This window comes from Protomyctophum bolini, assembly GCF_963924005.1.
Source record: "Protomyctophum bolini genome assembly, chromosome: 8".
Taxonomy (NCBI): domain Eukaryota; kingdom Metazoa; phylum Chordata; class Actinopteri; order Myctophiformes; family Myctophidae; genus Protomyctophum; species Protomyctophum bolini.
Genome location: NC_137869.1, coordinates 25380426 through 25406609, shown reverse-complemented (window position 1 = coordinate 25406609; position 26184 = coordinate 25380426). Strand labels below are relative to the sequence as shown.

General features: G+C 42.9%; 1 protein-coding gene across 2 annotated transcripts in view; it reads right to left on the bottom strand.

The window, feature by feature from the left end:
- Nucleotides 1-5: 5 nt before the first annotated feature.
- The window catches only part of prkaa2 (protein kinase, AMP-activated, alpha 2 catalytic subunit), a 28103-nt gene continuing 1924 nt past the window's right edge, over nt 6-26184 (bottom strand). The window contains exons 2-11 of one of the 2 annotated variants that reach the window (XR_013964545.1): nt 24048-24189; nt 21988-22081; nt 17063-17207; nt 14240-14327; nt 13351-13575; nt 10952-11114; nt 9191-9529; nt 7360-7486; nt 3256-5634; nt 6-3209 (exon numbers count right to left, since the gene is read on the bottom strand). Coding sequence is in view for 1 of the 2 variants with exons in the window: in XM_080771114.1 (XP_080627240.1) it covers nt 5381-5634; nt 7360-7486; nt 9191-9529; nt 10952-11114; nt 13351-13575; nt 14240-14327; nt 17063-17207; nt 21988-22081; nt 24048-24189 (1577 nt within the window). In the remaining variant the exon portion in view is untranslated. Of the gene's footprint in view, nt 5635-7359; nt 7487-9190; nt 9530-10951; nt 11115-13350; nt 13576-14239; nt 14328-17062; nt 17208-21987; nt 22082-24047; nt 24190-26184 lie in introns of both variants that reach the window. The other variant, XM_080771114.1, reaches the window with a different exon arrangement.

Below are 26184 nucleotides of genomic sequence, written 5' to 3'. Positions count from 1 at the left end.
ACACACGAGGACAGGAAGAGTCTCGCTCTCTCTCACACAGACAAATCATATAACCCTTTTCACAGATAAAACACAGAACAGAGCTTGGTTATGGTAAACACTGGCTTTGGTTGCAACTAGAAACATCTTTCAGTCAAATGTATAAGCCCCTCTGGCTCATGTTTCTCCCTGTCCGATAGGAAGAGTAAGAGAGAGAACCAACATGCCACTATTATGGTAGCTGCATATACACCTGTAATAGTACAGTACTACACTTTAACAGGAGCTTTTTAAAGACATCTCGCCTTTAAAGATAATGACCTTTGGTTGATCACAAGGCCTATTCTATATTGTTTTCAAAAGCAGTGCGGCTATCGGATGAATTTTGGCCAGATGTGGCCATGGTGTGATCAAGGCAGTGCACTATACAGGGATTAAAAAGCCATTTGTGAAAGGACTAATGGTCAAAGTATATATAGCTGCGGTTTTCCATCTGCCGTTGCAAATGTCTAGCAGCAGGGGGCAGAGTTTAACCCTGGCCATGTTTAGTAAGAATACAGTAGTGTAAGTACAGAGGGGTAAAGACACATCCATGCATAACCATGTGATCATTGACTAACGCCCTTTCAAAAGACAACACAAGTAGTAAAGGGTTTTCACATGTACAGATTCAACCAGTTGCCATCATAATGTTGATCTCATAAGGCAGACGTTCTCGACTACTGTATACAGGTACAGTAGGTGTCATGGGATGTGGGATAAGATATGGGGTGTCATGGGATGTGGGGTGTCATGGGATGTGGGATAAGATATGGGGTGTCATGGGATGTGGGATAAGATATGGGGTGTCATGGGATGTGGGATAAGATATGGGGTGTCATGGGATGTGGGATAAGATATGGGGTGTCATGGGATGTGGGGTAAGATATGGGGTGTCATGGGATGTGGGATAAGATATGGGGTGTCATGGGATGTGGGATAAGATATGGGGTGTCATGGGATGTGGGGTGTCATGGCCACAGAGCAAAGCTGGATATATCACAATTCAACCCCAGTATAGGTGATCAATTTCAGGACTGGCACCTGAAATAGGTGCAAAAGGAGACGTAAAAACACAAAAGAAAAGAAAACATGAACGGATACCGTAGGTTAAATTAACTAGCCTTGTAAAGGCAACACCTGTTTTCAAAAGGTGTTTTCAAAGGACAAAAGGTGCATGTATGTTCACGCAAAGCGAACTTGGTTTGTAGTCACTCTTCTGATTTTAGGTAGGTGTAGGGGTCGGGGAATGACTGGTGTGGCCTAAAACAAACGGTGACAAACGACAGGCGCATGTGGTTATGATTTATTCTGCAAATCTGCTCGATGTAGATATTTTGTCACTGTCACAGGACATGTTAGGATACAGCTCAATACTGCTTAGTTTGGTTTTATACAGAAAACACTAAAACATGGTGTTGTGTATAGCCATAAATCTATTAAAACAAATGCTTTAATAATTAACCAACCATATTAACCATGCAAAAAAGAAGTCCTAATGCTGTCAGAGGGCATTTTCCTTTTACCATTTATGCAAAACTAAGGAACATTTACTGCCCACTTTCAATTTATCACTTTTTGCAACACACATTTCAACTTCAAGTTCCATTGCATTGCAAAGGATGCTACATGCTAGCTACTGCCTTGCTTGGAGAATAACTATGACCCATTTAGTTATTCTTATAAGCAAGGGGACATATAGCATCTGGTTGAACAGTAGTCATTTGAAATACAGTACATCTTATCTCAGTAGAAAGGCAACAGACTTTCAATATGTCACTGCAAAAGTTAACAAGACACCTCCAAAGAAAGAGAGATAGATACAAAGAATGAAAGGGCAGAGACAGAGGGAGGGAGAAAGATAGAAATTCACCTAAGCAGCAACAGCTTGTATTTTACATTCAGTCCTAAAATATTAGTAAAGTCAACTTTATAGTAGACAACTACAATGGCAAACACTGGCGGTACAGACATTGCAGAACAGGTCAGAGAGGACTACAGTGTCATGCATCAAACATAGGACAGATCTAACCACACGCCACGGTGGATTCACACTAGAAGGTTATAAATTATACTCTGTAGTGTACTTGTACGACAGTGTCACCCGCAATGTGAACTGATAATCTGTTCTTTTCCGCAAGCAACACGTCACACAATGAAGTATAAATTAAGCTGCACACCACATCAGGGTCAAAAATATTTAAGTTCGTGAAACCACTAGAAAACTGAAACACCAACATGGGGTTTTCATTTCCATGTTCTGTGTTTGCGTGTTTGTGGCCAAATATTTTTTTAATTAAGTTCTCATACTGTAGTTAAGAACAACTTAAAAACAAAGAAACAAAAAACAAAACAAGAGAGTGGACTAAATGGCAAACAGCAATGTCTGAACAGTGTATACACAACAACCATCTCTACAAGTGACTGACTCCAAGCATTGTTTTTTAACCCGCTCTTTTTCTATCATTCGCTCTTTCAACCCCAGTCCGCCGACATCAGAGAATACATTGTAAGTGGCAATACAATTACAGCATGAACCTTCTTAACCGGTCACTATCATTGTCGAACCAGTGAGCTGAGCTCGTTATTAAATCTGTGACAAACAAGATGAATGATACACCTTTCCGCACAACATAACACAAACACGCACACGCGTCCATATTCTGGCCATGTCATGATAGATGAACATTCAGCAAAAATAGGCAAATGTACGCAGCAAAAACTGGGTGAACATTCTGCAAATCGATCAGCTATTTTTGCTATTTGACTTACAAGGTAAAATCAGTGGTTAATGGAAGTGTTTGCATTCTTTTTAAGGCAACCTGGGAAACGTTCCTGTGGCTTATTCTGCGCTACGGTCTACATTCTACAGATACACACCATCTCACATCAAAGTCAATGTCTTCATCTCCATCCTGCTAGCTTCCTTCTCTGGGCCTCCTTATGAGGAGCATTGCCAATTTCAACATCAATCGATGTCAAATTGAAAATTGACGTTCAATTCAGTGAATAGAAATTACATGAGGGGTCGTGATTCTCGTTATTTCCTTGTGTTAAGCGCGCGCACACACACACGTCCGAGGGAAGCCACGAGGTGGTTAATGTTACATAATAGTAATAATTATTATCATCCTGATATTTATAAATTATTCTTCGCGATTAGGCAAATCGTGACACCCCTACCTAATCGTCTTCTCACACACACACACACACACACACACACACACACACACACACACACACACACACACACACACACACACACTTAGAGCTAGGTTACCGATTGTCGACTTCCGGTTTCACATAAATTCAGACCAGCCTCTCATCTGTAGCGTAAATATAAAGAACGCTTTTGCTACTCACCAATACAAAGGCGGCTTGTGTTATTAGAAAGCTACGGTTAAAATGTTTATTACAGAGCTCAATTTTAGAAGAGCTTGTAGATCTGCTAGTGTTCGGCCTCACAAGTATAGTACCAAGTGTGTGTGGGCGCGCGCGTGCGTCGTGCATGAGTGCGTGGTCAGTCCTGACTATATGAAATGAAAAATGAAGGGCTTATTGAAGACGGCTACATGAAACCAAAATCAAACTAAGCAACCCAAAATGTGCGTAATACAATATGCACTTACTGTAACAACGAGTTGGATTATGCAGTTGAATGAGATGGTCTGTATCTGTGCTCTCTAAACCTAACCGTTAACCTGCAGCATAACAGTCTGTACAGAGTAGCGGGTAACACTTTCCTTAAAGGCTGGGTCTATAATGCATTGCAATCCATTAACAAGTCATAAGGCTTCATAACACTTGTCGTACATTTCTATAATTGAATAACAGTCCCCCCCCCCCCACTAATTATCCATAATATAAATGATATGGATATGGAGTGAGGACAGATATGCCGTTTCGGGGAGGGGTCAGAATAAATTATGGACCGTTATTCATCTCAAATATTAAGCATAACAACTCACATATAAAGGTTTTATGAAGTATTGTAAGTGCTGGTCATAATGCATTCTAAGCTGAGCGGGAACAGCACAATATAACTTCCATTTATGTATAAAGAGACTTTATGAAGCCATAGTGCCTTGACAGGCCTGACCTTTAAGTCAAGTGTTACAGAACAGTGTCATTCAGCTCTATCGTTTCACAACAAGCTCAATCAGGATAAACTCCTCAATGTTGACACAGTGCATAAAATAATGTTTCTACAGTGCCTAAATAAACTATCTTAAAAATAAATACAGATCTGATATAGAAGATAATAGCGACCCCCCTCTCTCTCTCTAGATATATATTATGTATATATATATATATATACTGTTTGAATAGACTCTTATTTGGTATGCCTTTTCGTCAACCTTTCTCATCTACGTAAAGTGATCGTAAATATAAATATATCATACATGGATAACAAAATTGTCTTTACAAAAAAAAAATATATAGAAAACCTGAAATTAAAATGTTTGCATGTGTTTAAATGAGGACCACAAGAGACACTGACCTAGGGCCAGTTTCCCCTCTCTCTGATGTACTCATGTTAATATAGAACTGTGGAGGGAGGGGGGGTTACACTGACCTGGGATCAGATCAGTGTTTGCGGGTAACCTCAGAAGGCTCTTCTTTCCTGTCGTTTCACAATGTAGTGTTTGGTTGACATTTCAGCAGTCAAGTCGGAAATCACAAAAGCACTGTGGGAAAGGAGAACTTGACCTTATCTGACCCTGTGTTCCAAGAACTGTGAACTCTGACCTCTGAACTTCTCACCCCTGGCTTGGGTCTAAATTTCACGCTGTCAGGTGAAAACCTCATATGTCCAAACCGTTACTTCTCAGGATTCAAATTCAACAGTATCAAAAGTAGCAGATCTACAAGCTCAGGTTCGAGCTTGCGGATCACGAAAACAACACAAAAAGTTGGAATATGGAGATAAGAGGTTTCTGCCCGACAGTTTCTATTTGCAGGATCTGTTGCCACACAGGCCATGTGTGGACAGACCCCCCCCCCCCCCCCCCCCCCCCATAAATATCTGCATCAAAACAAAAACAAAACCAAGCTGTGATTCTGTCAGCCCTTAATGGCTTCCTCTCCGGATCTCTTCCTTTACCTAGGGGTGAGTACTAAATAGCTGGTTTTCATCACCATCCATATCTCACAATAAACTATGCTAGCTTATTGTCCACTCAATCCATTCAACTCTCTAATCTTTCAGAATAGGAACAGAGATAAAGGAGAAGGAGCAAAAGGAAAGGAGACTACTCAAGACATTTCTGAGATAGCCTACATAAAGTAAACCCCCCACCCAAGTGGATTTCACCCGTGATTGCTGGGGAAAGCTGTGGTGGGGGTGAAGTAGGTTGACCTGTCAGCGTGCCAGCGTGGTGATCAGACTGGCACACATCTCAAAGAAGTCCATGGTATTAGATCCTTCACGCGGGGCCAGCATGGGCGAGCTGCCGGACAGCGAACCGGGGAGAGAGGAGCTGAGCTGGGGCAGGTCCACAAAGGCAGGGCTGGCCGAGTCGATGCTCAGTCTGGGTCTGAGGAGGCCGGTCGCGGAGCCAGACCTCTGCGGGGTGGATGACCCCGAGTTATAGCCGGTCGCCGCAATGATGTCGTCTGGAGGCAAAACAAGGCGAGGTAGGAAGCATTCATATCCAGTAGAATACATAGAAAAGCTGTTCAGTAGTAAACAAGACAGGACCCTGTCTTAATGACGACGTGGCTTTCTGTGGGATCAGTCTGTTCCTAATATGGAGGGAGGGCGGATGGACAGACAGACAGACAGACAGACAGACAGACAGACAGACAGACAGACAGGATCACGGAATGGACATAAGGACAGGATGGACATAAGGACACAAGCGTGCTCTTGTGTCTAGACAGATGGGCCCTCACCACGCCATACAAATGGATGGAACTAAACACGTTATACTCACATTATGCTCCGTCTCATTTGTAAGGATAAACGGCCCCCTCACATTATTAGGAGGGCAGTATGATTCACCAGAACTAAGGACGGGGGCATGTATGATTTATATAAAATCTCTGATGCTGAAACAAGCAACTTAAAAACTGTCTGGGGTGCTCACAAAACCCTGAGTAGAAGCTAAAATGACGCCAAACATGTTGAAAGTTGAAATGTTGAAATATCCCTTTAAGTGAAAAGATTAAACAATTACCTTTGGAATGATGCTGTGTACTCAATGTCACGCTGTCGCACGGAAACCTCAACATTTATACATTTATGTCTGTTCATTTTCCTCATAGACTTTTCAAAAAGTAATTATTTAAAGACGTTTACGCCGCGGACAAAGCCAACTCTTGTCGTGACAAATCATGACAATAAACTAATGCTGGGCCGTTATCGGCGTTAACGTGCTGCGTTAACGCGAGACTTATCAGCGTAAAAAAATGTATCGCCGTTAATATATTCTCAAAATTGGGTCTCGGAGATGGGCATAGAGTGGGAGCTGGGTCTGCATAGCGGCCAGGAGGCGGCCGTGTGTGTGTGTGTGTGTGTGTGTGTGTGTGTGTGTGTGTGTGTGTGTGTGTGTGTGTGTGTGTGCGTGCGTGCATGTGTGTGTGAGGAGACGTAGCACTGCAACGTCTGCACGGAGTCCATTCTGTGAGAGGGAGCAACACCAACACGTTAAAGTTCCACAACTTTTCTCACTAGAAAAAAGAGGCAGTGATGGAGCCATGAGTCCATATCTATAAGTGCTGGGACATTAAAATTGCGCTAAATACTGTTATCCATGATGGAAGCAGTCTGCTGCCTCCTGCTAGCCTAGCTGTTGTGCTATCCATGCAGATTCACAACCACAACAAACCTGTGGTTTAATAATAGCCTATTAATAAGGTATTAATAGGCTAGTTGTATCCATAATTAGGGCTCCTGGTCTAAACCTGTTCACATGGACTTACTTCTGGTCATTATTTAGGTAGCGCACACATATTTTCAATGCCTTTGGCAGAGTTCAAATGAGCCATTTTAATCTAGATTAACTCCAGGATTGCAGTGAGATTAATCTAGATTCAAAAAATGAATCTATGCCCACCACTAAATTATTTGTTTGCTCCAAAATATTGTGTTTGTTGTCATGACTTGTCAAGACAAGAGTTGGCTTTGTATGACGCTTATAAGGTCTTTAAATAAATACGTTTCGAAATGTCTATGGGAAAAATGCATTGGGAATAATTTCCTGGGCCTGGCGTCGTCATGAAAGGGGGCGGGACTGCGACGCTCTATTTCGGAACATATTCAGTCCAGTTCCCGAAAAGCTGGCATTTTTCGGAGATGGATAAGTGCAAGGACAAGGTTTCCAACAGACTGTCTCCTACCGTCGATGCTCTTGAAGTCCAGGAGGTAGGATCTGTTGTCCACCTGGTACAGCTGCAGGCTCATCTTCACCAGGTTGCCCGTCACTGGGTTCTTCCTCCGCACGCGCAGGTGGTACGGGTTCACCACCTTACAAACCAGACAATAGAGAATCATTCATACTGTGCGTGTGTGTGCGTGTTCCTGTTTAACTCATTAAAGGAGAATTCCAGATTGTTTTCTTACTTTTAACTCTACCCATGTGCTATAACTTTGTAGCTTTAGGATAGAAAAAACATTTCCATGCTGTACCTATCGAAGGCAGCATTCGAGAGAACAGCCTTTTTGCAACTGTGCAACATTTTACGTTGACTGAAATAATGCAACATCTGGATATTTTTGGGATAGAAATGTCAAACAAAATTTGCCAAAAGTGTCCTTTTAGAAATGTCAGGCTCTGCCCCTCTAACAGTCTCTGTACATTCCTGGTGTCCTGTGCAGGTGAAACCACAACAACTAATCACAAAACAAATGATACGTATAGCATACATGGTTCTGCGCCGTAAAATGTCACCACTCAACTTGAACAGTTCAATGAGGAGACAGTAAGATCTCTGCAAAAGCTTAATGAAGCGTCCTGGCCCGGGCGGCTGTCGTAGCCGTCTGGACAACTAGGCTGGTAATCCAGTGTGTCGTGGGTTTGAGTCCCGATAACAACGACCTTTGCTGCGTGCGTGTGTGTGTGCCCCCCCCCCCCCCCCCCCCCCACACACCTGCTTGTCTTTTGTGTATACAAAATTGATGTGGTCATTTTTAACAGGTTCCGTGTCCACACGTCATAGGGAATCCAATCCACGGATGCATAGGACGTGTGTACACGTCCTAGCGCAGAGTAAAAGCGGCCATATCTTTCCCGGCACCCCAGAGCTCCTATTTTGAAGGAGCATACTGTATGTCCAGTAAGTAGGTTGGAGAGGTTTAATGCCTTGGCCAGTGGGGCGGTTATGGAGAGATGTCGGCAGTTCATTCTAGCGCAACTAGCGACGGGACAGCGATGGGCCGTCTTAACACATAATCTTTGCTTAGAATTGGACGTTACGATTTAGATCAAGAGTTATTCACGTTTTAAGAAAAAGGAATGTGTGGCAGAGCAAAAGGAGCCTGAGGGGGGAAGGAGTGGAGATGAGATGACATGTATGTATGTAGACATAAACAGATTCCTGGCTTTCATTGCCATGGTTGTGATTGAACCGGTCCGTGCTGTAGAAATACCTCGCGAGTCAGAATGGATTAAAATGGCGCTTGACACAGCCAGGAGGTTCTTACATGTGGAGAGAAGGGCAATACTCTGACAAGAGTGCTTTGTGCCAACTCAGCCAACAGGGGATGAGAAATAGAAAAGGAATGGCAGCAGGGGGATAATTAAGGCACTATAAATAATTTGCACAGAAGAAATACATTTATTATGAGGTTTCTCCCGACCTGTGGAGGGCAGTAGAACGCTTGGCGGCATCAAAACTGAATGAAAAATGAATTAATGTCTGGTTCTCAGGTGGAGCGCCACACCTACAATCAGCTTCATCCAGCACTTACCGCACGACTTTTACGGTGAGTTGGCGGAGCCCGGGATCGAACCCATGAACTTGTGGCCGAAAGGCGAGCGCTCTACCAACTGAGCTACGCGGACACGAGATGTCCAGTAAACAGTAATGATTCCAAACACAGGTGCATGCATGCATTTATGCATGTGAAAAAGAGAGTAAGTGTGCCTTTTAGTGGCAATTAGAGCCTGTGTATGTACTGTATGTATACCATTTGGTATTTTTGAAATGGTCCATTGGTCTATCCCTTTACCTTCCAGTCAAAGCTGAGCTGTCTCATGGCTCTGTACACTTCGGCCATGATGTCGTAGGGCCGGCTCTGGCTGCGGATGCCGAGGTGCCACTTGGCCTTCTTCACCGTGGTGGGCTTGGGCCGGGTGGTGTTGAGGGCGTCCAGAGGACAGCGGGCCTTGGGGCTGTCGGCCAGCAGCGGGGGCATCCTCTCCGGATGGGGCTTGACCCCGGGGGGCAGGGGCATGCCCTCCTCCATGAAGGAGCCCTGGGGAGGGCTGGAGGCCAGGTAGAACTCACTGGCCTGGGTCATGATGCGCCGGTTGTCTATGATCAGGTGGTAGGCTACTGCCAGCTGGTCCTGGAGGTCGTTGGAGAGAGAAGAGAAACACAGATTATTAAAATTCATGACTGGAGTTTTTCTAGCACTGCACTGTCAGTTAAAGTTGGTTAACGGCCAGTCACACTCAGCAGCAGGATAACAATGACGATGATACAAATTAATATGTATTTTGTTTACATAACTGTATCGTTCTTATTAGTTAAGACAACCTGCAGATCTCCGCCTAATAAGACATGTAAAGTCAGTGTTTTTACTACAACTACACCCAGAGCAGAAAATCTGACCCATACCGCCACAATGGAGAGTATGCACATGCATACTCTCTATTGTGGCAGCAAAATGGCAGCAAAATGTTGTTATTGAAAACAAGCACTTACAAACTCTGACACTTTGAAAAGTAATCAAATGCAGCGCATTTGACAGAAAGTAGCTCATAACGTTTCTATGGTGGATTTTCATGAAACAAAAACTTTTCTGATAGAAATAGGATAATTCAAGCTTTTCGTACAGCTGCAATGTTGGTGAGTTTAACATTGTTTAATGCAATCAGACTTTTGGATGAATGGGCTGTCATGGCCAGAAAGTAGTTTTTTGCCACTCAGTGGGCGTTCCTGCATAACTTCCAGGTACGATGATGTCACGCGCATACCCTCTATAAACGACCGCCAAAGGTCTTTGCACTGGTTATGCAGCAAGGCTCTTATTTATGTCAATCTCAGACTTGTGTCCACCTAGCCCGGGTCCAACTTTACCAAAAAGAAAAAAAACTACGGTACTCCGCTAATAACTGGAAACAAAGCCCGTTTTGTGTTTGTGAAAGTCTATTCTCCAGGCTGGGAAGCCTCTCAGCTTCTCTGTATAATATACTTTTTGGGCATAAAATAAAATAAAATATTTTCTTTAGAGCACCCTCTACAGAGCTGGTCAACATAAATTACCCATTAATCAGATCTGCAGAGGGCGCTCTATTTTGTTTTATTTTATGCCCAAGTTGTCAGCAGAGCAGCAGAGGCTTTCCTGGCAGGGCGTTAGTGAGAAGTCGCTAACGCACTGGACCAGGGCTAGTGTCCACCCAGGTTGGGAGGCGGAGATCTCCCATATGTCTGGTTAATGCAAGACCCATACAGTGTCAACCCTTCCAAAAGCCACATCTCTGTCTGTTTGCCACTCTGTCAATCTGTCAGCAGATTTGTCCAACAGAGGGTGTTGTAAAACACCGAACTAAGCGACTTACATCAACTATGCACATCTCCATGTGAGTGGGGAGAGTGCTGGTGGTGACACGTCGGGCACTGTCTGGTACCATCACACCAGGCGCATTCGGCTCCATTTATATTCTCTCATTCATAAATCAACACTCAGGAATTGTGCACGGTGCACCGTTTGAAAGACGGTCCCCCAACAATCATAGACGCATGTGAGGCAGTGAGGTGAGCCTACCTGTGGGTCTCCGCTGTACAGGCTGGCCATGACCTCAGACTCGGTGCATTCAAACTTGTCACACACCTCCCTGACCGCCTCCTCGTCCATCACGGTGGCGTCATAAGACGGGTCCTCAGGGAACAGGTAGCCGGGCAGGTCCTGCTTGAACCACTCGTGCTCCCTGATAAACAACACCACAGACAGGCAGACAGCCATATCAGGATAATGTTTATGTTTATTAATTTGATATGGACATTACATTGCTCATTGCACAATTGTACAACTTGTAGATGTGGTGTTTACAGTGTGTTAGCACATGTGCTGGTTTTCACCACTTGTCCACAGGAGACTTTAAAAAAAAAATACAGTGACACTATAGTTTAAAAAACACCCAATCGAATACAAAAATAAAATAAAATCACATCCGTGTGAACTGAGTGTTGCAAACATGATACATTCCAATAATATTTACAGCAAAATTACAATACCCATTAAATAATCTCCAATACAAAAGTAAAATCACTCTGGTAACCAGTCAGAAGCTAGACATGTGATTTCAACAACAGTTGTTGTACATCATTGCTTTCACAGTTAGAGGTAATTAAATGAAATATTTCTAAAACAGTGACACTAGCCGATCGGACCTACAAGTTTCACCATGCAATGCGTTGTGAGCCTGCAGATTGACTAATTTCACTACTTTAGCTTGACACTCTTATGCGACAAAGTAGGGCATGTTTTCATCTGTTCCCCCCCGGCCATGGCTAATGGGGATCCATGGGAAATACAGTAAATCTCAAAAATAAACTAGGTATCAATGGTCTTTTATTTAGAACAGTAATCCGTTTTCCAGTATGTTGTGACTGATAGCATCAATCTCGCTTTGCGGTACTAGCATAGAATGTCTGTTTAATCTATGTTTGCACTGTATGTGAGTTCAGAACTAATATCTGACTCAAACATACTTTATTGTATATATTTGTATCTACTGTATACATTTCTGTATATGTGTAAGTATATATGAATAATTTAGGTTTAGTACAAATTATGCACCAAAACCTTTCTATATGAAAATATGTTTACCGTAAATAAAGATTCAAGGTCGATAATGAGTTTATATGAGATTATAGAGGCACACAGTCTGTTCTTCTTCATAAGTGGTTTGGCAACCCCTTTTGCAGAGAATGGAAAACAACAGATTGCAAGCAGGTGTTGATTAATAATGTCCTCTATTTTATTCATCACAGTTGCAATCGTCACTCTAAAATCTTTGCGAATAAAACAAGGGATCTTTGTTTTATAGACTTTTGTCTTCATGTATGTGTTATTTGTCTTCGTAAGAGGTTAAAAAAAAAATTGAATTAATTTGATCTAACGGATTATGTTCTAGGGATGCTCCTCAGTCCTCACTGTGTGAAAGCCTGGAAAGTCTGTACTTACTTTTTGTAAGTAAAGCTGAGAACATACAATTTAGCATTGTATGAACAAATGTTTTCGTAGATTCTACAGATACCGTATTGTGCAGAATATAAGACGACTCTGATGATAAATCGTGCACCATCTGCACGTTTCTGTCCCTGCTGCTTCTCTTCATGAGCAGGGTGTGACAGAGCTGTCAGACAGCCCCCCTCCTGTTCCCTTACTGGCTGATAAGCCACTCCCAACCACATTAAATCTACAGTTTATTTTGTCGACAAAAAACATATCGACAAAAGATATTTTGGCAGCAGATTTTATTTGCGGGAAATAGCCAAACTACACACTCAACTTTGAGGATCTGCTATTTCCAGAGCACAACACCCGAGCACCACCACGTCTTGTCTTTTAGTTCTACTGGATCTCTTCTCCACTATAGTCCTCCCTAACATTTTAGACAATTTAACTATTCATTTCTTTTGGACGATATATTTAGTCTTGCTTTTAGTCATCATAGTTAGTTTTTGTTTACTTTTCATCAGTGAAAAAAGGTAGTCAGCAAGCATGTTTTGTCATGGTTATCGTGGACGACATTAAAACTGCAGTGAAGGTTGAGTGTGTAGTAGGCATGTAACGATTCACTAGACTCACGATACGATTCGTATCACGATATGAGGTTCACGATACGATTTTACCGTATTTCTATTTTTATATAATCTATCTTCACCCCTGATATTTTTTATTTAACTACATTGCAAAAGAAGTAGCATTACTTTTGACAGTGCAGAAACATAATTGCCTTCCTTGATGAGCATCAACGACCATCATCACCTGGGCACAGACACACACAGCTCCCCTCTACAGTGCTCTACTACTGAAAGTGACCATCATTTCTCTCCAAAAGCACTTGAATATGATGGAATATGACTAAAGCTCACATTTCACATCACACATATATATGGATATACGATATATCGTTACATGCCTAGTGTGTAGGGTACCTGATATCTTTGATGGTGGCCCTCTTCAGAGGGTCCACCTGCAGCATGAGCATGAGCAGCGAGGCCACGGAGCGGTTGAGGTACTCGGGCATGTAGAACACCCCTCCCCTGATCTTCTTGAACAGCGTGGGGACGTGCTCGTCGTCGAAGGGCAGGGTGCCACACAGCAGGGCGTAGAGGATCACCCCGCAGCTCCAGATGTCAACCTCTGGACCTGCATACAGCCTGGCAGCAAGCATCACAAGCGCACACACACAAACACACACACACAAAGACACAGAATTTACCATTTTCAATCTGACATGTCGTCGCCGTCGATGGAAACCTCATCCAAAACCGTTACTTTTCAGGATTCAAATTCTGGATTGAAAAAGCTCAAAACATGTCAAAACTTGGAGCTTGTAGATCAGCTACTTGTGATACTTTTGTGTGACTTGGTGGTATGATCATGTAGGAGGGCGTTAATTTACGAACAAACTCCAAAGGTTTCTGCCAAGAGCAACGAGATGTGTGTGTATGGGATGGTGATTGTGTGTGTGTGTGTGTACATATTTATATATACACACACACACACACACACACACACACACACACACACACACACACACACACACACACACACACACACACACACACACACACACACACACACACACACACACACAACTGCTACAGAGACAAGTCACAGACATGCTGCTACAGGCACCCAGATAAACTGTACAGTAAATACGTAACTATTGTATGTAACTAATCTTGTTTCTTATTGAAGTATTGCTTTCTATTTATTACATTTTACCATATTGTTATGTACAAATAAACTACATACTCTGCGTGCGTGCACGCACGCACACACACACACACACACACACACACACACACACACACACACCTCCCCGAGATGACCTCTGGAGCAGCGTAGTTGGGTGATCCACAACTCGTCCTCAGGAACTCGCCGTCTGACATCATGTTTGACAGCCCTGTAGGCCAATCACAAGACAAAAGGACTCAGGTCATCAATCACACACCTCCATCCATGGTGTTTAGTATATTATCATCACAAACTAATGCTTGGAATGAATTCAGCGTCATGAAAACCCCCTAGTTAGACACGTCACATGCTGCATAAAGCATGATGACATTTTGCATTTTTGTGTCCGGGTTCACAATGAGGCTCTATGGGCTGGCAAGTAGAATAAAAGGGTGATGCTGCTTCGTTCACACTGGCAGATACAAAGTCATATAGTGATGAACAAGCTCCAAACGTGTCTAGAAGGTGAAACTAGAGCTAGAGGAATAACAGGAGCGCATACTAGTCTCATTGGGTGTTATTCGGCTCTGCAACGTGGTAGGCAAAAACATTTTTACTGTTGGGTAAAAACATTGCTCATCCAGGAAGAGTGTCTCCGCCCACTGCGCCCAGTGGATTATTTTACGTTTTGGCCAAGTGTATTTTAGCCGTGAGCCTGAGGTGGGGTGCTCAGAGTGTTCCAACTAAGGAATGTAGGTTTTCAACTCCACAAAACCGTCTTTGTTTTGGTGAGTTGCGAAAGTGTACTTTTATTTTTATTTTACTGAAGACGAGAGGCTGTGCAGCCTGTGGTGTGTGCGCAGGGTTTCGAAAGTCCCTTAACCCATTCTGACCTGAGATCAGATTCTAAAAATTTCTTCTACATCCTGAGTTTTCTTAAAAAATAGCAGACCTACAAGCTCATAGCGCGAGTGGCGCGCTATGAGCTTGTAGATCTGCTATTTTTCAATAGCTAAAGCATAACATGATGCCAACACCAAAAGGGGTTCCCGCCCAAAATGGGTTAAGGAGAAGTCCTTAAATGCTATGGACCAGAGCTAATGGATATGAAGCATCAACTGACGGTGAGAAAATGCAAATGTTACTGCCGCAGAATTAGTAACATTTTCACCAGAGACAGACTATCGTTAACGATACAATATCACAGAGACAGTTGAATATTTTTGGACCACAATGAGATGATTTTTAAGATGACCCAATGTTATTCTCCATAGAGAAAAACGTCCACGACCCAAGGGATGAACGAGTGACGTCAGAACTAAAATGCTCTATAGAACTGTACTGTAGCTTCGTACAGTAGCTGTGCCAGTGTGCGAACGCAGCATGAGAGTGTTACTGTACTAGCCTGTATAGTAGGCCCCACACTGATACCTTTATCCCTGCTTGACACACGGCCCATCTAATTGGATGAACCTGCCACCAAAGGCTAAACGCCAGTCTGCCATGTCCAACAGCACTGACCTTAGCCTTTATCTCCTATAACTCCTTCCTGTCCCTGCTCTCTCACACTGTGTACCGGCGTCCTTAGCTCTTAGTCATAACATTTCTCCCGCTGTGACCCCCTCCCCTCCTCTCGCTCTCTCCCTTGCTGATCAGATGACACTGGGGCCTCAAGGCGTCCTGCCAGATTGGATATCGGCCGTTGTGCGAGCTGGGAAAACCTTGCATGTGACCATAAGAAGCGTTGTACTTTTCAGGAAATGGAAAACGTGTTTTCCAGTGGATTTAAAGTAGTGATGAATATGATAGTTGCCAGATTGGATATTGTCGCTGTACGTGGTGGGAAAAGCTTGTATTTTTCCCATTTCAGAAAATGGGAAGAACCTGTATTCCAAGATGGATCCAATGTACTGTAGATATTATTTAGTCACAAGCTCCTGTTATTACTTAATTGGTTCAATATTTACCCACGGACACACATATCCCACTTTTACTTGTGTATTTTCAAGCTTGAAGATCTGCTTGTGCAGTATGACGAAGTAGGGTGTTAATTTATGAAGAAACATAAAGAAAAGTTTAATGGAGATACAAGGTTTCTGCCTGACGACAACATGAGTCCTGCCTGTTGCTAGGAGACCTATCCCCTGGCTCTGTTGAAGCTTGCCACTTTCACATCTACTTCTGATCCCCTTTGGCTAAATTGCCTTCCAAAGTTTGCAGAATTGGTTCATTTTTAAACAAAACATGAATCATTTGAGGGAGATTTTGCATGCAGATTCCCACTAGGGAACACCATTTGTGTTCACCTATAACTGCACCAATCTGTGTAAAACGTTGTATGCACACTCCCTAGAGGCCAACTATACTCAATATAGTGCCACCAGGAGGCAGACTTATGTAATACACATTTTTTTATATTGCCAAGACAGGTCTGTTTGATTTCTCATATTCCATCCTGATTGGCTAATATTGGCTTCCAACGTTTTCAGGAGTGGCCCGTTTTGTACAAACTGCCGCAAATCATTAACACAGCATCCGATTGCGGTGAAACTGTGCAGTGTGCACGCATATTCCCACTAGGCTGAGGAAGAAATGCCACTTGACATTTTTCCAAAAACGTTCCTATCCTGGTGGAGGTGCCCAGAGGGAGTCTAGTTGTATTATTTAAAAGGTCTTAAAAGCCAATATGTTGGTTTGTATACTGTTGAATGAGAAAGCAATGTTGCACATTAATTTGGGAGGGGACCCCCTGGAGGTCCTCTGACCCACAATTTAAGAATCACTGTCTTGGAGGGGTCCCCTTTTGCTCATATCACTTCAGTTTGACATTTCACCCACAGGCACAGACTGCAGTTTGACACAGACAGACACGTACGGTACACAGAATTAGACAAGAGATGGAGAGGAGAGGAGAGGAGAGGAGAGGAGAGGAGAGGAGAGGAGATCTCTCGGTGTGAACTCTACCAAAGTCTGCGATCTTGGCGTTCTTGCTGTGATCCAGCAGGACATTCTCGGGCTTGAGGTCTCTGTGGACCACCATGTGTCTGTGGCAGTAATCCACCCCCGAGATGATCTGCTGGAACAGACGGCGAGCCTCCGTGTCCTCCACCTGGAAGAGACAGTGGAGACATTATAATACAGTACTGACTCCATACTGCATCAGATATATGTATATAATACAGTACTGACTCCATACTGTATCAGATATATGTACATATAATACAGTACTGACTCCATACTGCATCAGATATATGTATATAATACAGTACTGACTCCAGTGTTGGGAAAGTTCTTTTTTTTTAGGAACTAGTTCAGTTCACAGTTCAACATTTTTTAAATGAACTAGTTCCGTTCATAGTTCATCATTCAAAAATTTGAACTAAAGTTCATAGTTTGAAAAATGAACTATTATAGTTATTTTTCGTTCTTTTTTTGCTTTAATTTTTATATATTTTTTACATTTTACAAAAATTGCTCTTTTGCAATGTGAAATGCCACCGAATTATTTTTCCTTCTCTATATGGGCTTTTGTATGCTTTTATTGTGAAGGCAAATATTTCTGAACGTTCTCAGAGCCTGCATCTCCGCATGCTGGGGTTGGCTGATCTACAAGCTCACAACATGTCCGGACGCGACGAGTTGTGAGCTTGTATATCAGCTATTTTCAGCACGGAACACATTGTACGGCGAAGAATAAATCAGGCATCACTGCGCTTCATTCACTGTGGAAGAGAGATGTCTTTTGTTGGCCGTTCGTGGCGATATTATGGACACGTACCTCCTCGAAGCGATAATAACCAACTAAGCTATTGGAAGCTATTTTTCGTGGCACATTATGTGTGTACAACAACAAGTTCCCTCAGTGTTTGTGTTAGGAGTTGGGACAGTGTCTGCTGTCTGTCAGCGTGCATGATCATCATGCAGTGCCAGTAGCTAGATGCGCGCTCCAGTGACGGCTGAGAAAGATTAGTTAATTTGTGTCGGATAGGGACTTATTGATGGGTTTTCCGCTAAATATTAAGGCATGTTTAGGGTGTGTTTTAGTGCCGGGGATTTCGCCTGGAAGGCTCTATTGAAACACTCACTCTTGAACGAAAGTTGAACGTGAAAAAGTGACGTTCACACACGCCAGAAATGAACGTGTTCACAATGACGTTCATCAAACAGAAATACAGTACGTTCACTTCACGTTCACCCTAAATATGAACGAGTTCGTGAACGATCGTTCTTTGAACGCGTTCGGGTACAACACTGACTGACTCCATACTGCATCAGATATATGTACATATAATACAGTACTGACTCCATACTGCATCAGATATATGTACATATAATACAGTACTGACTCCATACTGCATCAGATATATGTACATATAATACAGTACTGACTCCATACTGCATCAGATATATGTATGATACAGTACTGACTCCATACTGTATCAGATACATGTACATATAATACAGTACTGACTCCATACTGCATCAGATATATGTATATAATACAGTACTGACTCCATACTGCATCAGATATATGTATATATAATACAGTACTGACTCCATACTGCATCAGATATATGTACATATAATACAGTACTGACTCCATACTGCATCAGATATATGTATATATAATACAGTACTGACTCCATACTGCATCAGATATATGTATATATAATACAGTACTGACTCCATACTGCATCAGATATATGTATATATAATACAGTACTGACTCCATACTGTATCAGATATATGTACATATAATACAGTACTGACTCCATACTGCATCAGATATCTGTACATAATACAGTACTGACTCCATACTGTATCAGATATATGTATATAATACAGTACTGACTCCATACTGCATCAGATATCTGTATGGAGACAGTGGAGACATATGATACAGTACTGACTCCATACTGCATCAGATATCTGTATGGCTGCAGTCTCATCACCATTCTAAATGTGTATCGTCACTGTCGGGCAGAAACCTCTTATCTCCATATTATAATTTCTTTTTTTCCCCCTCGTAATATATGCTACCATTTGAATCCCAACAACTAACAGTTTTGGACATTCCAGGCACATCTGCCTATCTGGTGTCAACGGTGGACACCTTCAGTTTGAATGCCATTTCACTCGGAAACCGAGAGTCAGGAATGCTGCGATTGTTATTTTATCACCCAAAACATACATTTTGTAACCGGGATCATATAGTTTAGAGAAATGAGGCGCAAATCAAGTTTGCTCTGAGCCAAAAACAAGAACCCGAGATATTACGATTCTAAAAACCGCCTTCCCATAGACCGCATAAGCCAGCAGAATTTTCATTTCCGGCATTTATTTATTTTTTCATCGAAGCCAAAAGAGATGCTAAGGACATGCATACACGTCCTCTCAATTAAAACCGGGATGTGCCTCGGACGTGTATACACGTGTATACACATCTGCTTGGCACTCTAGTGTCTTTATTCTTTAGCCAAAGAATTAGCCAAAAGGCGAGCTCAGCACAGAGGGCGTTTGGACGCTCACTCAAAAGGCGATATCGGCAGTAAATTAGTTATAGGATGTCACCATTTCTGTTCTTATGCTAAATAAATAAACCTAAACCTAAACCATGGTGCCATTGGGGACAGAGTGGCATTCTGACGCACCAAACTACAGTATGTGGCTTCCACGTGCGGATAGGGTTATGGCCTATTCATAGTCGAGTTTTCGGCAACGTCATGTTGTAGTTTTCGGTTGTTACCGAAAACTGGACTATGAATAGATCTTTAGGGACAGGTTTAGTAATGTACAGAGACAGTTTTCTGAAAAAGCTATGTTTCTATGGCAGTCGTTCTTCGATTTTTCAAAAATAGCAGACCTACAAGCTCGTAGCGCGCCACTCGGTGGCGCGCTATGAGCATGTAGATCTGCTATTTTTCAATAGCTAAAGCATAACATAATGCACAAAAGGGGTTCCCACCCAAAATGGGTAAAAAAAAAATTCCCACCCAAAATTCCATGTAAGCCAACATTACATGGAATCTATACTTAAGAAACTACATGAATTTGAATATAACTTAAACATTTTGGGAGAACAAAATAATACACTGTTTTTGTTGAGGAAAAAGATATGGCTATTATCAGAATGACCCAGCTGGTACTCATTTCGGGGTCGTTACTACGGCTTATCCCGGGTTGCTGGAGTAGTGTGCGAACATTTATTCCAAGGTCGATGAGACGGTGCCAACACAAACACGTCCTACTCAAAAAGCGAACAAAGTAACAAACACTACTTAACTTTTAATTGCTGGTAAGTGGCCATGGTATACAAGAAGATAATCACCTCTGAGCCATGCGGTTTTCCACAAAATGAAAATAAAAGTAGTTTTAATTGCATATTTGTCAACCACAACAAGCTGCCAATAACAGCTTTTCCAGTGTCTAGGACAGAAGAGGGACTGAAACTTTATAGCTCAGATTTGTCATCTTACAGTGATTTGTTGATGGTGGGAGGGAACACACTGTACCAGGCCCCATTCCAGAATCTTAATTGTACACGTTGGCTTGAGTTCTGATAACTTTATCGTTTAGCTCCAAGGGATTGAAACAACACAACACATTTATTTGTGTGCTCAACTAAGCACTTGGAGACCAAGTGGATTTGGGAGTTATTGTCCTTGGGTGAGACTGCGCTCAAGCTCATATTAAGAATGAAATGATATTATTATGCAGGGAAGCTCGTCATAACTTCACTGCAAGAAACATGTCTAGTACCTGAGACTACAACTTTTTCTGTTTTATAACAAATACTATCATTGTAAGATAACGATGTTTTCATATGAAAACCCCCATATTTTATTTTGTCACACCATAAATGTGACATTCCTGACAAATCGAACCTCGTGAGAATCGGTTGAGAATTCAGTGAGTTATGATGATTTGAACAGTGGAGAGACCTCCTGCTTCAGTAGACATACAGTACAGTACATGGGGCAGGACTAGGAGCCTAGGCACGGTTCTGCTCAAAATATTGTGGCCGCGATGAGACATCGCTCCAATGAACCGCAACGGCCAATGAGGCATCTACGTTTATTTATCTATGCCATGGGCTAGACACCTGCTTCCCCCATCCAGAATCACACACCCCCTCACCCTCCACTGGCCCACAACTGAATGCAGTTTCCAGACACAGACTCCCCCCAGGACCTGACAAATACCATCAGCTGTCCTACCGTCTCTCTCAGAGAGGAGAACATACAACGAGAATAGATCAATAGACCAATATTTTATAATGTAAATGTAATTATAATAGTTCAGGCTCTGCTAAATTTATCTCCCCACTCAGCACAATCAGACAACCATCATTAGCCATTAAACATTAAGAGCAGGGAGATAGATACAATAGCAACACCGCCCCATGTGGAACAGAACTAATAGCAGATGCTACTGGTGGGAACAGGCGCATACCAACAGACCAGGTACACAGACAACATACCAACAGACCAGGTACACAGACAACAGACGGAAGAACAGAGACTGAGGTGACCGTAAAAAAAACCTGCCCAATTGGTCAGCTGATTGCCTCGTCAGCGTACAACGTATGGGTCTTGCATAAAACCGTACACATCCACAAAGCCAAAACATGGACCAACATATACAGTATATCTACAGTATATTATCTATAGTGCTGTACTGTTGCCTGCTAATGAGAGAGAGAGGGGGGGGAGAGGAGAGTTGCACCACTCAGTTCACACAGGTGTGATTTTTTAACATACATCCTCTCTTCTGGGTGTCCTTGGCACAAAACATTTTGAGATGGGGGTCCATGGCCATTCACGCTCACACACACACACACACACACACACTTGGGGCTTCTTGGCACAAAAAAGGTTTGAGAGCCTTACCCGGCCATGTTTGCAGATGTAGTCAAAAAGCTCTCCTCCAGACACATACTCCATTACCATGAAGAAGTCTGTAGGGGTGCTTATCACCTGGTATCTGACACACAAAGAGAGAGAGAGGGGGGGGGGGGGGTGGATTAGGACAAATATGTCTGACCAAATACCTTCGGAATTGTGACGACAATATGGTATCGTGTCGATAATCTCTCTCTTTTGTCTTGTTCATGTGCAAACTGAACTGACTTTTGGTCATCGCTAATACTTGAATTGTGCAAGGAAGGATATTTGGAAAGCACAGGTAAGCAAATCATCACTCCATATCATTAAATACTAGTACAGTACAAGAAACACAGTCAAACACACAATCCTTCCTAGGAGATTATACAGAGCACACTTTAATGTGAAAGAGAAAAATAAATGTGTTGTTTTCACACAGTTACTGAACCACTACCCAGTTCAGGTCGACACCAAGGCCTGAGGGCATCAATAGACGTGCAGAGTTATGTGTAAGTGTGTGTGTGCTATGTGTGTACATGCATGTGTACGTGAGTGATTCCCTTGCCGGCCTAAGTTCTGACAGAAGACACTTGGGCAGAGTGAACACATGTCTGCCATAGCTCACAGCGTCAAAGTGGGCCAAGCCTAACCCTAGCCTAAAAATAACGAGAGCGCAAGAGAGAGAAAAAGACAAGCGTCCTGAAAGTAAAAAGAGATTTGTTCAAGGAGCAATCACTTTAGTTTCTATTCACTTAGCTGGGGATAATTTCCACTTGCCTGACTCAGACTGTACAGGCAGCCCATTTTTACAGTGTGTGTGTGTGTGTGTGTGTGTGTGTCCTGACTCCTGCCCCCTATAGGCATGTTCAGTACAGAGCAGCTGTAGTAAACAAACAGAGGGACAAGTGAAGCGTGCCGCTCAAAACACACTGACTGCAGCACAGAAAAGGCCCTGGGCTCACACAGCACATCAAAAATGATTCATTCATGGAAGCTCATGCTGGGCAACCCCCTAGAACTAGATCACATCTTTGACTGACTTTTGGCAATATCTCCGTGAAACGTTGAAACCTCTGCTTTGTAGAGCTCAGGTTTTAGTGGGAATGTCCGCCAGTAGTATAGAGGGTATGTGTGTGACGTCATCATGAAAAGCGGAAGTTATGCAGGAATGCCGACTGAGTGGCAGAACTACTTTCTGGCCTTGACAGCCCATACATCCAAACAGAAAAGTCCTATCTGATTGCATTAAACGACATTAAACAATGTTAAACTCACTTTGATTGTCGCTTTATGCATACGTCGTGAAATCGTTGCTGTCAGGTGGATGTTCACAAAAACCATTCCCTTTATTATTGGTTTTAAATCATTTTAAAATGGTGACTATCTCGTCATGATTACTGCTTAACGGTTACCCATGATGGCGCCCATTCAAACAATGCCACCTCATAAACTAAAGGGCGAGCTCGCGTGCACACGCATACGCCTCGTTGACGGCAGACTGCTGGGCGAGCGAGCACTGGTGCTTTGGCATGGGGGGCATCAGCTATAGCTATAGGTTGTCTCCATATATGGAGCTCAAGGTGAAAGCCTTCGTTATTTCACCTAGGGCTCCATATATGGAGACAACCTATAGACGAATTCAGAAACGGGTCTCATGGTCGCAGCGAACGTGTTTCCTGTAGGCGGAGACGACATATCTGCGGTGTAAACTCGCAGGTCTTCTACTACAAATGGTAGAATGTCTGCTCAAACGTTACTCTTTTACCTGCTTGTTTACTTACACGCCTTAAGATGAGCCTGCTCGTGCTCGCCATGAGTACCCAGCGTAATTAATTTATAGGATGAGTATACCTGTCCTAGGGATCCAATATGTTAATTTTAAAGCAATGTAATAACTTTATTTTCTCATTATGGCAAATTGTATAACACCTTGTGCATTTGGGATGCACTACATTTATGATTTGGGTGCCCTACCAGCTACTGCGACTTCCTGGTTTCATAAACCATGTCACCACCCCTCACCCTCACCATTGTATTGTCAGTAAAAGAAGACGTGTGTGACATACAGTTTGATGATGTGAGGGTGTCTGAACAGCTTCAGGTTCTGGATCTCCCTCTTGATCTTCCCCACCACATCCAGACTGCGGATCTTCTGTCTGTTCAGGATCTTCACGGCCACTTTATGGCCCGTCAGCTGATGCTCTCCAACTGAAAAGGGAAACAATACAAATATAAAAGCAGATATAAACAAATATTCAAATAGGAAAAAGGATAAGATGTAGAGAGGGGGGGGGGGGGGTTCATACGTATTATTACAATATCCAACTCAACTATATACACTATTAACGCATCACGCAGGATTTGATGAACACGGTTGAGAACATTGGGCCCTGGATTAATTTGGAGGATTATCACCTTATTTTCCTACTGTGTAAAACGGTTTGCCAGGGCAGGGACCCCCATAAGAGAAGGTTTTTATGGCTCTAGCAGTGATTCTCAACCCGTTTAATTTCAAGAAGCCCAATTTGACATGCATATTAGTCTACGGCGCCCCATTTAATGGCATTTCTATCTCTGGGACCCCACATTTATATTGTAAAATCAATGTTAATTTAACTCTGAGTGTACAAATGGAACAAAATGGTCCATTTGGTTCCATGTGTACACTCGAGTTACAGACCCATAAGGGTCCATTTGGTTCCAATCCAAACTATCATTTAGCTGGGGACCCCCTGGAACTCCATCAAGGACCCCTGAGGGTCCCCGGACGCCACTTTGGGAACCACTGGTGTAAACCACTTAGGCAACAATCTCCCATGTAGGGGAGGGTGGTCACTGGCATACAGTGAGTGTGAGCGAGAGGATTTCTGAGTGGTACTAGCCACTCCAAGGAACAGCAATATGCGTACCTATGTCTGTTTTAGTGATGCTAATCTTGGGGGGGGGGGAAACGACCCGTGGGTGCCCGCATTCATGATAATTTGACCCACCCCACCAAAAAAAGCCTGCATTTCTTTACTCAACCCGCGGGTTGACCCGCAGATTACAGTTCAACTTGTGTATACCATTTGACCCGCCACAACCAAAACGGAAACATTGACCCACTCAGCCGCGGTTTACAGGTCGACCCGTGCATCACTAGTCTGTCTGTCTTTTTGGGGTACCAACAGGTGACAAAGTGGCTCTGTTGAGCTTCACACTGTACAGGTGCGTGCATGTTGCAGGTGCAAGTTATTTAGTGTAAGTACAGTGCTGTACACAGTACAGTGTTGTACAGCATGGTGTACAGTACAGCACAGTACGAGTAGTACAGTATTAAGTATATCACCCGTACAGAGTACAGCGCTGTGAGAGTACAGATTCAGATTAGTACAGTGCACACAGATAAGTTTGAGTGGTGCTAGTGCTAGCCAATCCAAGGAACAACAATGTGGGTCCCTATGTTATGTCTCCATGTCCGCTTGAGTACGGAAATACTGCAGTGACTTAAGGTATCACTGTTGAGTAGCCTAACACACACACACACACACACACACACACACACACACACACACACACAGTTCAGACGGGGTGGATTTTCTTTTGTAATTCATTATATATTTTTGAGGGGCGCTAGCCCCTCAAAAATGTAATGTTTAATGTTTGTCTTTAGATCGTTTGTTTTGTAAACGCCATTGACAATGAAGGGGAAATGTACGTCAGAATGTAACTCATAGTCATATTGTCTCTTTATTGTTAATGGCATTTGTTGTTGTTTGTGTTGGCACCGTTTGTTTTACATCATCTAATCAGTTAGACTTTAATATATTAGCACCCCTCACTTTTTTGTATCTAATAAATGTAGTAACATTAACTCCCCTCATATATGTATGCAAATTACATGCTGCACATAATTCTACAATCATTCAAACTCCTAACTTTGACAGGGGGTGGAGTCTGTGAGATAGGTGGGTTATTGCTCTCAATTCTCCGAGTCTGATCACCAGTAAGATGCCCTGAGGGCGAGAAGCGACCTAGGTCGCGTGCACGCATCCGCCTGGGTGACGGCAGACGAGCGCTGGCACTTTGGCATGGGGGATATAACTTTGGGGAGGGCCCGTCTAGAGTTTGAATGGGCAGGTAGGCCTATCAGTCAAAAGGGAGACGGATGGACTGACAACCATATATGGTAGCGTGACGTGCCGCGTGACGTGTCACAAGGCG